At 41.9% G+C, this 14,136-nt stretch overlaps 2 protein-coding genes across 2 annotated transcripts in view; one reads left to right on the forward strand and one right to left on the reverse strand.

Moving 5' to 3' along the window:
• Window positions 1-2,943: 2,943 nt before the first annotated feature.
• Window positions 2,944-14,136, reverse strand: part of TRPM6 (transient receptor potential cation channel subfamily M member 6) — a gene marked incomplete at its 5' end in the record, with an annotated part of 99,071 nt that continues 87,878 nt past the window's right edge. Inside the window, 3 exons of the mRNA XM_081103137.1 lie at window positions 2,944-3,524; window positions 6,461-6,567; window positions 12,874-12,925. Of these exons, the coding sequence (XP_080959263.1) occupies window positions 3,391-3,524; window positions 6,461-6,567; window positions 12,874-12,925 (293 nt within the window). The remainder of the gene's footprint in view (window positions 3,525-6,460; window positions 6,568-12,873; window positions 12,926-14,136) is intronic.
• LOC308528285 (transcription elongation factor A protein-like 8) lies at window positions 9,190-9,543 on the forward strand (the record flags this gene model as incomplete). Its single annotated transcript, XM_081103856.1, has 1 exon — window positions 9,190-9,543. One exon carries the CDS (start codon window positions 9,190-9,192, stop codon window positions 9,541-9,543), a length of 354 nt encoding a protein of 117 aa, XP_080959982.1.

Raw genomic sequence — 14,136 nt, forward strand, 5'->3', positions numbered from 1 at the left:
TGTCATTTGACTTTAACTTATGATAAATTAGCTTCAACTAGTTTCTTAGAAAATTTCCCAAGAAGTGACTACAGAAAATTAAATACCAAAACTTCAAAGAAGCAAACACACAGCCTTCAAATTCCGACCTCAGAGAATAATCCTCCCCTTCTCATGCTTTGGAGAGATGTGAGTAAAGAAATCGAAGGAGAGCATGGTAATTAACCATCTTTCAAATGACTTTCCTATCAATCTTCTTTTCAAAGGGTAACACAGTGATGATTATTTCTAGGCAGTTTCTGGGAAGTTATTGTCTCATTTCAATCGTCACCAGCAAAAAGGACTTTACTGTGGCATTATCACCACGATGATAAGGGCAAAAACTGGTTGAGAGTTCAATAGACAAGGTGCAGGCTATAAAAAGCCATTTCCTAGAAAATTAACAGAGAGAGATCGAAAGAATTGTGTTGGGTCTTAAGGAATGGGTAATCACTCCCTGCTGGATTAAAAATGCAAATCTGATTTATTACCTAGTGAATGAAGTTTATTATCATTTGAAGATTTTATTATTTCAACAAATAGTGTTAAAAGCTTATTATGTGTCATGCTTTGTGCTGGATTCTGGTGACTGATGGCAAAAGACAACAAGCCATGACACCTGTCATGACTTCCAAAACCTGAATGGTCCATCTCATCTAAAGCAACAACAATAATAACAAGAAAAATTTGTAAACTTGACTAAATTATTTGGGAGGAAATGTCAGTACTTTTTTTTTTTTTAACAAAACCACAGAAAGTAATAACAGGGCAAGAAACACCCAAAACTGTATGTGATTTCATTCCCTAGAGCTATCAGAACTTTAGCATATCATGGGGCAGAAGTCACTTCGGGGAATGTACCACCTGGGAGAAGGAATGCCTGTGTACAGGACCCTCCAGAAAGCACTCTGAGAACCTGGCTGCTGCCCTGGTCCCCAGATTCAGATCCCACCTGAGAAATGGACTTTGTGCTCATACAAGGGGTGTGCCGTCTGTTTTCTTCTGTGGTTCTTAAAAACACCTATTTACTTTAACTTCTTACTTGGCCTAACTCTCTTATCCCAGCCTGAAAGTACAGCCCACTGACAGACAGGGTACAGGATACACCTTAAGATTCGGCATCTGTCCAAAAGTCAACATTTTTTAGCACTAACCCGAAATCTAAACTTGGAAGTGAGGGAGAGGGAGAGGGGGAAAAGGAGGGGGAGGGGGAGGGGGAGAAATGGAGGGACAGAGGAAGAAATGGAGGGAGAGAGAAAGAGAGAAAAAGAGGGGAAGGAAGGAAGGAAGGAAGGAAGGAAGGAAGGAAGGAAGGAAGGGAGGGAGGGAGGGAGGGAGGGAGGGAGGGAGGGAGGGAGGGAGGGAGGGAGGAAGGAAGGAAGGAAGGAAGGAAGGAAGGAAGGAGGGAGAGAGGGAGGGAGAAGATAGGTGAGTGATCTTCATCACCCACATGATATAAAGAAGGCAATAAATATCCTTTGAATAAAACTAACCAAATGAATGAATGAATACATCACGCTTTTGTGATCATGAACACTTCAAGTCAAGATAATCACATTAGCATTTGCATGCAAGCAATCCCACAGTGAGCAGTTCATCTTTTTAAATGTTATTCTGGTGATTTTTCTTATTTTAAAAGAAAAGGAAAAAGCACAACACAAAAATTTGAAATAAAAATGTATTTGTTTTCAAGTTCCATTCCAAGTAACAAACAGCTGACACTGAATCAATGCCTTTACTCTGGCCCTTGGACAGGCAAACTACCTCTTTCCATAGTTGAACACAGCACTGAACTGAGTACCAATAGATCCCTGTTGATTTGCAGAATAGGATAAAGCAGTTAAGCCCTGAAAAGGGCATTAACTGCTTTATCCCTACTGCCAATCAAGAAATCACCCAATTTCCTGCCTCCCGCCACCCCCAAGATAAAAATAACATGGATATAAATTAGCCCTTGTGCAACTCACACTTACAAGAATCAGACATGATCCTTGGCAAACTAAATCTTTGGCTATAATCCCCCTATGCCTGGACAAGGTTTCCCCCGAAGGATACCCTAAGAATGCAGGAGTGTTGATCTAAAAAGCAAGCTGGCCATTGTAAGGCCTAATGATTAAGGTGACTTTTCTCAGACTGAGGTTTGTGGCTGGTTGGTTGGAACACTCTGTAAGAAAGGAAAAGGACACGCAGCGGGGAGCGGAGAGAGGACCCCGGCCTTTGTCTCCTCCTTGTGTGAAAGGCTCATGCTTGTCTGAGGCAGGGCGACCCTGACAGTGCAGAAGGGAAATGACTGATCCCCCAAATGTGCTATAAGGTATAGCTTCCAAGGACCCTTCCCTCAGGCCTCCGAGATGATGACATGTTCTCGGTCCAGCCTTAAAATACACCCAGCACTCATTAAGCCACCGGAACTCTACACTGGAGTGAAGCAAACATCTCAAAGCGTATTTTCCATCAGAAACCCATCTTTCCTCATAGGATCTTTCCCCATAGGAAACCCATCTTTCCCTCTAACGGAGAGTAAGTTAACCTTTAATATTATATATACAGCTTTAGAAAAGGGAGTGGTGTTTTAGAGTCTGGCTTAGTCAACTCTCTAACTAATAGTAACCCTGAGCTTAAGGGAAGGGAAAACATTTCTTAATAATATCTAGTTTTGCATATCCCATTCCCCTTAAAAAAAGAAAAATGATGCAAGGGCATTTGTTTATTTCCCTTTCCCCTTCTTTCAAAGAAACCTGAAATGCCCAGGCATCATGTGATTCCCTGACAATACCTCCACCCATCAAGACTTCACCAGAACACTAACTTTTCGCTGGTTGGGCAGTGAAGGCATGTGCTTCAATCTGTGCAAATACACCCTCATTCCATGGTGTTCCTTATTGTTGTTATTCAAAGCCCCACGCTCTGGGAGAGGAGAAGGGAGGAAGTCCAATAACTTTTTTATGTACATCTATCTACAGAAATACAATATGTGGGTGAGGTGATGAACAGCAGTGGGGGTTACAGTGTGCACGCATAGTGAGAAAATAAATTATATTTGTCTCCCTGACTCTTTACTGCCAGCATTCTGCTCCAAGGGATCTCAGAGACCAGCTGGCTCCTCCAGGTGTCTTCCCATGGAACTTGAGGATGTCAGAGGAAGCATCCTGCACGCAGGTCAACATCTAGGAGAACCCATTCTTCACACACAAGTGGGGTCTTTAGGCAAAAGGAGACATGAGGCTCAGAAAGCATGTCCCAGGAGGCATGTCCTTCAGGGCAAGGCCAGTCTGACAGCTCTGATGTAATCAGTGTTATGTCAATCAACCTCTGTTACCATGGAGTCAGTTCACGCACGGAGGGCAGGGGCGTCATCTTCTTCTCCCCCTTTTACAATCGAGTGAGGTCTTCCGAAGGATCACCACCCCTTCCCATTGCTGGAGGCCCCTCACCTGGTTCTACTTTGCTTTCAAGTCCAAGGGTGGGATTTATCCTTCCAGGGGAATAGTCGTTCCTTTTTAGATCTGCAAGGAAGACAACTAAGATGGTTATGTGGATCCTCAAAAGCATGGTGCTCACACAAACTGAAACTGAAGCTTTCCCAAGTACAGCACAGTGCTGCCTCAAGCCACTGATATGTGAAACTCAAACCCTCAACCACGTCCGAACCACCTGCCCCGTGCCCACGTGTGACTCGAACCCCGCAATGCTGTTCTAGGCTTGTGCTCACTGGGGCCAGGGAGGAAAGGTTTGGTTGCTGGATGCAATGAAATGCCCTCTAAGGCACAATCTGGCTGGAATTAAGTGAGGCCAAACTGGAAACAGGGCATTGCACCATTGAAAAATAGGCAGGGGCAAGGAGTTCAGCCCAGACAGTGATTTCAAGATTTCAGTAGTCAGCTTTCTACAACAAAGCTGTGCTCAGGGTGGCACTGACTCTGAAAGCTTCTTCCATTTGAAAAGGAAATTAGCAAAAGAAAACATCAATAGGGATAATCTTTGGGGAGAAATGTATGGAAGAAAATGGGCTTTCAATGTATACCATTTTGTGTTATATTAAATCTGTTAGCCTTAAACATATATTCTGTGTATTTTTAATTAAATAGGGATTATCTGGCCCGGCCGGAGTGGCTCAGTTGGTTGAGCATCATCCCAAAAGGCTGCCCATTCGATTCCCAGGGGCACGTATGGAAGACAACCGATCAATATTTCTCTCTCACATCAGTGTTTCGCTCTCCCCTCCTCTACTCCCTTTCTCTCTCTCTCTCTCTCTCTCACGAATGCTCTTTTTCTCTATGTCTTCCTCTCTCTAAGTATGTCCTCAAGTCAGGGTTTTTAAAAATGGGGATTATCTGGACATAAAAATAATGCAAGTTAAAGTTTAATAATAACCAACAGTTATTGGCATATCCATATATTACCTCATTCCTCACACCAACTTTATAAGCTTGGTGCTTTATCCCATGTATGGATGAGGAAACTGAGTCCCAAGGTCACATCCTTGTAAGAAGCAGAACTGGAATGTGAGCTCAAACTATCCAGCCCGCATTCTTATACACTATCCTAAACTCTGTCTTTAAAAATAAGTAGATATGTAGATAGATAAAACATTATCAAGAAAAAAGAAAAACCATCCCTATTCCTGTATTCCAGACTAAACTTTTTTAATTCAAATAACCAAATAATTCAATAACTGAAGATGTTTCTTATTTTCACTTAAAATGTGCTAAGGTTTTGAAAAGAACCATGGATAAGGTCTGGAGATGGAGGAATTACTGAATTACTCAAAACTCACCAGTGTAGGTGTTTTTTGTTTGTTTGTTTTTTATATATTTTATTGATTTTTTACAGAGAGGAAGGGAGAGGGATAGAGAGTTAGAAACATCGATGAGAGAGAAACATCGATCAGCTGCCTCCTGCACACCCCCTACTGGGGATGTGCCCGCAACCAAGGTACATGCCCTTGACTGGAATCGAACCTGGGACCCTTCAGTCCGCAGGCCAACGCTCTATCCACTGAGCCAAACCGGTTAGGGCACCAGTGTAGGTTTTTAAGAAATGTTCTCCACCTTAATCATACAGAACAGCTAACTGGGCTCAGGGGAGGAAGCAGTGAGTGATGCCTCAAGTCTCCCTTTTCCTGGCTGATCAGATGTAGTCCCTATGTCTCCAAGAATGAGAGGTACCTGGTCCAGGGTACAACGAATGAGACCTGAGAAGAGGCCCGCGCCTGAGGTACTGAGTTAATGGGCCAGAGCCAACCTGCAATCATGGGCGACTCAGATACATGTCAGCACCTGCCTCCCACAGGACCCTCAGTCCAGCCCAGATCCTTCCTGGATTCCTTCTGACCAGAGAGGATGCCAGTGGGCAGCTCAGCCAACGTGCTGGGGACTGATCTCTTTGCCCAGGTCTGCTGTGTAGTTTGTGAGAGCGAGTCCTGGGCAGCTAGAAGATGAGAGTGACCGCCGTCCCCGCTTTGCTGCTCCCGTCTGACCTCCCTACCCCATGTACAACCCCGGCCACCACCTCTGTCTAACAGGCTACTTCTCACCGGAACCGGAAGCCTGTTCCAAATCCGTCTTTTGCTATGTCTTGCCCAAAAGAGCATCTCGACAATGTTCTACTTCTAACATGAAGATTAGAAATTGCCCTTTTTCGTTGTAAATTTACACCCACTCCATCCCAAGTTATAGTGGACGATGATCTTTTACTGATTTCCAATTCAGGATATGACCACTTATTAGCAGGCAGGAAGGGATACTCTGCTTAAAATAGGTGAAATTCCATTTTAAGGGCAAGTTTGGTCTGATCTACGGAAAACAGTGAGCAAGCTGAGACAGACATAAAGTGTCCCCTCTGAGATTAAAGGGAAGAATGAGACAGAGCTGGGCTGCCACGTGGGGAGCACAGACCTCCAGCTGCTTACTTTTATGTGAGGCACACTTTCTGTGGTGACTACATTGGTTTCAGAAAAAGTGTGTTATATTAGCAAATGATTTAAGATATATACCTGTGTGTTTAAAGTGGCAGGTTTTTGTAGTGAAAGACACTATTTTAATTGACGGCTGTGTTTCCCTCCGTACCTCACCCTCCCAGCGTCCAACGAGTAAATAAAAATAGAAGTCCTGTGGGCACCACCCAGGACCCAAGGTTGGGGAGTGGCACAGAGACCTGCCTCAGCCCACTTCTTCCCCAATTCGTCTGTACAACTTTCCCCTTGGACAGACCGTGACAAGTGTTGGGCCCAGTGTTTTATCGCATTTTGGCAGAACCTCAAGTAAATCCCTGTCCTTTTAATCCCTTTAGAGACTTGAAAAAAATCTGCAGTCAGAAAGTCAGGCCTCAACTGAGAAAGAGATAAAAATGTGATTAAGATTTGCTACTCTCTCCCCGGTTACAATGGCTGCTGTTCTATGAGAGCTTTCCTTAGAAAAAAGTAGAACTGTCTGGGGCATACCAGGGAGTTTGAGCTTCCGGCAGCAGGCGTTGCAACGATGTTTTGCAATGAAGTTTCTAATTGCATCTTCCCCTAAGTTGGCTGGTCCAAACACCATTCCTCTGGATCTGGAGGAAATAATCAGAATATCAATTAGACCACAGCTAAGAAAAAGGAGCCCCGCTAGGATTCTCGGAGGTACCGAACAGTCTCCCATAGTAACCCAGCAAACTTGAGGGAGCCAACAAAGAACAGCGCACTTTGAGGAAGCAACAATGTTAGGTTGGCAAATTTAAAATTCAAATGCACTTAAATCTGTGTACTCAACTCCAAGACCTACTGTGAAACTCATTTTAGCACGAATCTGATAGAAGAGTGAATTTTCTACATACCACGCTAAACCAAAATACACTGAGACCCCTTTTAATGCGTATGGAGTGATAGAATGACAGTAACTGCCCAATGTTCTACTAGAATACCGGAAAGGTAAGGTAGAAAGTTAATTTGCTATTGAAACACACCTTTTAAGAGGATTCATATATATTCTTTCAAACCCAAATGCCTTTCTAAATATGAGCATGTCCTGGAAAACAAATGCCAGACAAAACCCTACATCAGTACAACTGGCTCTTTCGGTATCTGCTTTCTACCCTGCAAACCGCTGGGGCTGGGCTCTTTGTAGAAAGACAAGATTGCTGTGGTTTTGTGGAAGCAAACTACATATGCTGCGTGTAGATGACAAAAGTCACAAACAGAATCAGTACATATTTGGCACATTTTGAATGCTCTAATTATAACAGATCCTCCACAGGTTCCAGGACCAGCGTTCATCCATTATTAGATCACGCACACCCATCATTCCTCAGGCTGACAGTCGGCACGCCACGGAACACAGCACACAGAAACACTTCCAAAGGAACTTTTCGAAAGCTAATATTTTATTTTAATGACATGCAGAGTGGAAAGGGCACATGTTAAAATCTGAACTCAATTACCGCTCTTAAATACCACGTCTTAAGAAAAAATAAAAGCAAACTATCACAAAAGGAAACAATAAACTTTGCTTCTAAGGAATGCGGTTTTTCAAAAGGGACGGGGTGTAAAAATGGACTTTTTTTTTCCATCCAAGTATTGAAACATTTATCTCAATTTCCACTTCCTTTTGGCAGAATAACAGTAGCTGCTCTGAAGATGTGCCAAGCTCAGAATGAGGGCTGATGTCAGTTTGATCTCGGATTGCCTCTTTGCTCTGAGGCGAGTGGGTGGAGCAAATCTCTTGGGAAGACAAAGTGAACAGGCACCCAGGATTAATTTTCCTGGTCACTCAATCACCCTTACAAAGGACCGCTCTTGGTGGTATTTGCCCGGCTGCATAAGCTGCCTCTTGTTAACTATTCTTCTTTTTCAGGCCTTTTGGTAAAAAAAATAAATAAATAAAAAATAAACACTTCAAATAAGGTGAAACCAAATGTGGCAACAAAAAGTAGAATCACTCGATATTTAGTGTCAGAACTCTGTGATGCCAATAAAGTGAAAAATGATGGTGGTTTCTTTCAGTCATTAAAATGGGAGAATTCCTTTCATCGTCTCTCCGGCAGGACCCCGTTGGGATATTTCACTCTTGCGCATTCCATACCTGCTACTGCTTTCCTCCCAGAAAAACAGGAAACCCCCAGCTTATACATGCAACCCTGATTCTCAGATGAAAACTGTAAGCTAAATCATTTTCCTCTATGAGCTCTGTGAAAGTTAAGGCAAAAGAATCAAAATTACCATAGGAATTGGCTCCCTGTGCGGGGTGGGGGTCCTGAAGGAGGGTTGTAAGGACATTCATTTTGTCTACCCCCTAAAGCATATTTATAACCTTGCAATTTCAGATAGTGGAGTTTTTTAAAATATATTTTTATTGATTTCAGAGAGGAAGGGGGAGAGAGAGAAAGAGAGATAGAAACATCAATGATGAGAGAGAATCATTGATCGGCTGCACCGAGTCCACAACCCGGGCATGTGCCCTTGACCGGAATCGAACCTGGGACCCTTCGTCCCCAGGCCAACATTCTATCCATTGAGCCAAACCAGCTAGGGCTCAGATATCAGAGTTTTAAAAATAAAAATAAATAAATACAGTTGCTTCCCAGGTTTTTCACAGCACAAGACAAGCAGGTGGTGGCTTGATTTCACGTGTAAGGAAACACTAATTAGTGCCACATACACATGGATTTACTGAAAAATATCTCATCACCATTTCAGACTTGTCAAATGCCCAAACACATCAAGGCAGTAAGTGAAAAGATGCAATCCCAAACTACCAACACCTGAGGCAGCCTTCACCAAGGCTCATGACCTAAGAAACCAAGAGAGGTAGCCAGAAAGGATTGGGGGGTGGGGGTAGCAGGGTGAGGGAGGCCTGATGACTTTGTCTTCACGTGCAAAAGGTTGGGGACAGTTAAGAGGCAGCAAAGACAATATCAGAATCTGCACCACAAAAACATCTTCTCTTTCATGGACCCTCCTCCTGGTGGGCAAGGTACCATCTTCCCTGAGCTTCAGTGAACTGGGATTGAAGCTGCTTACCCCCGACCATGTTAAGGGCAAAATAAACAACATGTGAAAGCACGTGCTTAAACTGGTGCTGCCCAAACTCTAATGACAGTAAATCAGAGCAGCTCCCTATTGCTGGAGAAGAAAAGTGCCCCAGATCCTTTCAGGATTAATCTATTCAAAAAGGAAATAATAGAAAAATACTCAACATGCAAAAGTCTTGTGAAGAAAATGAAGGAAAAGCACAAAACATGCCAAAGGCCGAGGAAGACCACCTTTCAGAAGATATACCACAGGGGGCAGAAGGCAATCTTCCGCCTTCCGAAGAAGGTGTCAGCCAGGAAGCAGAAGGAAACCTTAGAAGCGGGCTGGCTCAACCTGTACAGGCATTCAAAGAGGACACTCCCATTAGGCATTTGGACCCTGAAGAAGTGCTAAGAGGAGTAGATGAGATGGAAAGGCATCCGGAAGACATAAGAAGAGTAAGAAACAAGTTTGTGATGATGCATTGGAAGCAAAGACATTCACGCAGACGACCTTATCCTGTGTGCTTTAGGCCTTGAATTCTTTTTTTTTTTTTTTAATCTGATAGTAAAACCTGGCCTCTGCTTTCTGTTAGCATATTCTGATGTATCTTTTACCTTCCTTTTACTTTTTAATTTTTTTTTATTGATTTCAGAGAGGGAGGGAGAGGTAGAGAGAGATAGAAACATCAGTGATAGAGAATCATTGATGGGCTGCCTCCTGCATGCCCCACACTGGGGATCAAGCCCACAACCCGGGCATGTGCCCTTGACCAGAATCAAACCCAGCACCCCTCAGTCCACAGGCCAACACCCTATCCATTGAGCCAAACCAGCTAGGAGACCTTTGTTTTACTTTTAATCATCTGATAGAATTTTGTTTTAGATAGTTTCCTTGTTAGCCAGCATCTTACTGGATTTTATAATTTGACCTATTCTCCAGGTCTATTTTTCAATGGGGAAGTTTCATACAAATGCATGAAAATATGTTCATTCCATGTTGTAAAATAACATAAGTTGCAAAGCATATTTAGTATCAGCTCACATATGTACAATAAAAATCCCAAATTGTGTGTGTGTGTGCCTGTGTGTATACATACATACATACATACATACATCAAAAAATTAACTGTGCTTTTTTCTGTGGGGTGTGAATTTTCTTTTTGCTTATATGTATTTTTTAATGAACTTGTGTCACAGACAAACTTTTTTAATAAGTAAGAATGAAATAATTTGCAATCAGCTTATAAGGGCAATGGGGGCACCCAAACTCTTGATGAAATAACTATTAAAATGTAGACCTCAAATCACCTCTGGATCTCATAGCCAGAGGAATAAAGCTGGCAATTATTACAGGAAAATAAATAAATAAATAAATAAATAAATAAATAAATAAATAAATAAATAACAGCAAATCAGCTTAGGATCTTGTGAAAACTCAGATTCAGATTCAGGAGCTCTAGGGAGGGCCTTGAGATTCTGCATTTCTCACAGTGTCCCAGGTGATGCAAACATGATTGGTCCGTGGCCCCTGCTTGTGCAGCCAAGGTTTATTAACACACCAAAGGCATCCGAAATGTGAGCCTCACTGAACTAGTTCAGTGCAATCTGCCACCGTGGCAAAAAAATAGCACTTCTAGTTATCTTCGCCATGAGGACCAACTGCACCCAAAGTTAGGTGACCCCACAAAACCAGGCATGCTACCAGGATGCTGTCCTATTAGGTTCCAGAGTTTTCTATCCTCAAGTCATAAAAAATAAAGTCTGCCATAGACAGAGGTTCCCAACCCTGATGGTCCATTAGAATCACTTGAGGAACTTTTAAAAGAATACAGACATCCGGGCCCTCTCCTCAGAGATTCTGATTTGATGCCAATGCTGAGCAGCTTATTTTTTAAATTTTCCCAGGTGACCTTAATAGAAATTGAGGCCCACTGGCCTATAGAATGCAATTAAGTACTCGACTGTCAAGTGGGATAATATAATCTTAGAATTCTAAAAGATAGCACTATTCAGGTCATATTAAATGACATATCCAAAGGTCAAAATTTAATAAATGACAGAGTATACAAAAACTTGGTTCGTTATATGCGCAACTTTTTTTTCACTGCAAAATTATAAAGTACTTATGGTACCAGGTTCCTACTACAAACCCTTGAGCACACAGGGCTGCTGAAGAAATAATATTCTTCACTAAAAACACTTTCACTCTGCTAAAGTGAAAAATAACAAAGCCTTTACCTGTACCCTGAAAGTCACAACATGAACGGCATGGTCAGATAGCACAGGAATTGGATGCAGAGGAGCAGCAGGTTCACCTTTATTGTCTCCAGCTCCCACCTCATACACAAAAATAGCTAATACTTTTAGATGGGCCTCTGCATAGAAGCTTACAGATCAGACCATAATTAAATATACTTTTTTACTGATTTTAGAGAGGAAGGGAGAGAGAGAGAGAGAGAGAGAGAGAAACATCAATGATGAAAGAGAATCAATCACTGACGCCCCCTACTGGGGATCAAGCCCAAAATCCAGGCATGTGCCCAGATGGGAATCAAACTGTGACCTGGTTCATGGGTCGATGCTCAACCACTGAGCCACGCTAGCTGGGTGAGACCATATTTAGATTAGATTACTCCATAAAGCAGTAAATATTCACAGTATGAGACCTATGGGAGGGAAGTAAAATGTTCAAATTTTATTTTATAAGATTTACCACTTATGCAATTATATATATATATATATTTTTTTTAATTTAATTTATCTTTTTTTTTTTACAACCCAGAGCCAAGTATAGACCCTTAGGACAACTAAGAAATAACAATGTTGTATGTTAGCAGTTCTCCAGTGTGGTCTCGGGTCAGCAGCACCATCAGAATCATCTGGGAATTTGTTAAATTTTTTGGCCCCACCACAAACCCACTGAATCAGAAAATGGGCTTGGGAGGCTGGAGGCTGCAATCTGTGTTTTAACAAGTTCTCCTGGTGATTATGATGCAAGCTCATGTTTGAAAACCACTGGCGCCTGCCATATTGATCAGTCCTTAACACCATCACTTCTTTCTTTCTCCTCCACCTTTAGTAGAACAACAAAGCCTCTGATCTTCTACTGCTAAGTCTTCCCAAAAGTCTGGTTAGGGGGTAAAATACCACGGAAATTCAAAGGACAGGCAGATGACTCATCCCTCCATATAATTTAAACTTAGCCTTTAATTAACAGACAGTCTGATGCTCCCTATTGAAGCCCTAGTGTTCTGACCCCTCACAGACTTGCCCATACTGAGTAGCGCACTTTCTGCCCCAACCTTCATTTTACAGGCATGTGATGGAAGACGCTGCCCATGAGAAGATGCAATGGCTCTATTGTGCGGACAACAGAGGAAACTGTGCTTCTCCTATGACATTAATTGTTTTTATGTCAAAGCCTAGAAAGGCTGCACTAACCTGTATCTCTCTTTTGTCTGGGTCACTAGAAAACTCAGAGTCAAGTCTGCAACAAAGTTCTAGCTACTGCATTGGCCTCTATAATTTCCATTTAGGTGTACTAACTTAACTCCAGATTTAATCTTATGTTATTTCCATATTGTCTTTTCACCCCCATTTCCTAATCTATGCTTTCTTTAAAATCTTATTGTATTTTGAATCTTATTGTATTTTATTGTAGATAGATCGATATATACAAATATATACATACACATATATAACACAGAGAATAAAGAGATGGATATGGATAAAGATATATAGATAAAAGCAGCCTCAAAGTCTTCCTAGGATCTAGGCAAGAAATATAAATGTTTAAAAATTATTTTTAAAAACCATGCACACTGGTAAAGGCGATTTTCTAAAAGATAACATAATAAGTTAACTTACTGTTTGTCTTCAGGTTTTATAACAGATGGATCCGTCAGATTTTCTCCAACACCTCCAAGGAAGAAAGAAAATTCACTTAGCAAATGGGAATTTCATTTTCTCAGATTTCCAGAAAATAATAATAATCAAATTTTAATACTTTCTTTAAACCTCTATCTATCCTGTAATCAATCAAACAACATGTGAATTAACTGTACTATAAAAATTGTCTAGGTATGTGGGAAAATTTTAGTGAATGCTGTCTCCCCCAACCTCCTCTTAGGCTATTGTAAACTTTTAGGCCCCAAGTGAATGTTTTAGGGGTGTGTTCACGGTTATTGATAGTAACACCCATCATTCATTTACTACTTATATGTGCCAGACATTCTAATTTTATTTTCTCTAATTCTTAGCAATCATGAAAGAAAAGTATTAGCATCCTCATATCCTCATTGTACCAATGAGTATGTTGATGTTCAAAGAGAATAAGCAATGTGACCGAGGTTACACTGTCCACTTGTGGTGCCAACAGGACTGACGCTGAGCCAGAGCGTGTGCCTGGTCTCCTGAAGGAGTCCATCGGTGCTCGGCAAGGCGCAGGGCGCTGTGGGGTTCTGCAGGTACAACCTGTACTGCATTGGAGATACCCATCAAATGCTACATAGAACATTTAAAAACAGTAGGATCCAAATGCCCCCAGATGCTTGATTTGGGCTGCTGATTACACCTGTGTTCGGTTGTTAAAATTCTTTGGGATATATGCTGAATACTGTGTGCATGTCCCTGAATATAGTTTGTTATTCTTTTTTTTTTTTTTTTAATCCTCACCAGAGGATATTTTTCCATTAATTTTTAAAGGGAGTGGAAGAGAGAGGGAAAGACAGAGAAATATCAAAGTGAGGGAAACACACTGGTTGCCTCCTGCACACACCCCAACCAGGGCCCGGGCTGGGGACGAGCCTGCAATGGAGGTACATGCCCTTGACTGGAATCGAACCTGGGACCCTTCAGTCCACAGGCTGCGACGCTCTTATCCACTAAGCCAAACCGGCTCAGGCGGTATGTTATTCTTCAATAAAATTTACCTTTTAAAAAAATGACACCAATGCATAAAAGGATAATGTAAGTAACTTAAAGCTAATATTTATCAAAACAGAGATGGACCAACACCCAAAGCGAATCTCTGTTATAAAAAGGGAGTGGTGAGGAAACTGACTTCCAACACAATGATGTTTCCCAGGCAAGCTGATCAGACAGGTGAATGCACAACTCAGAGATTTCTGA

Source organism: Myotis nattereri, assembly GCF_964212035.1.
Source record: "Myotis nattereri genome assembly, chromosome: 12".
NCBI lineage: Eukaryota > Metazoa > Chordata > Mammalia > Chiroptera > Vespertilionidae > Myotis > Myotis nattereri.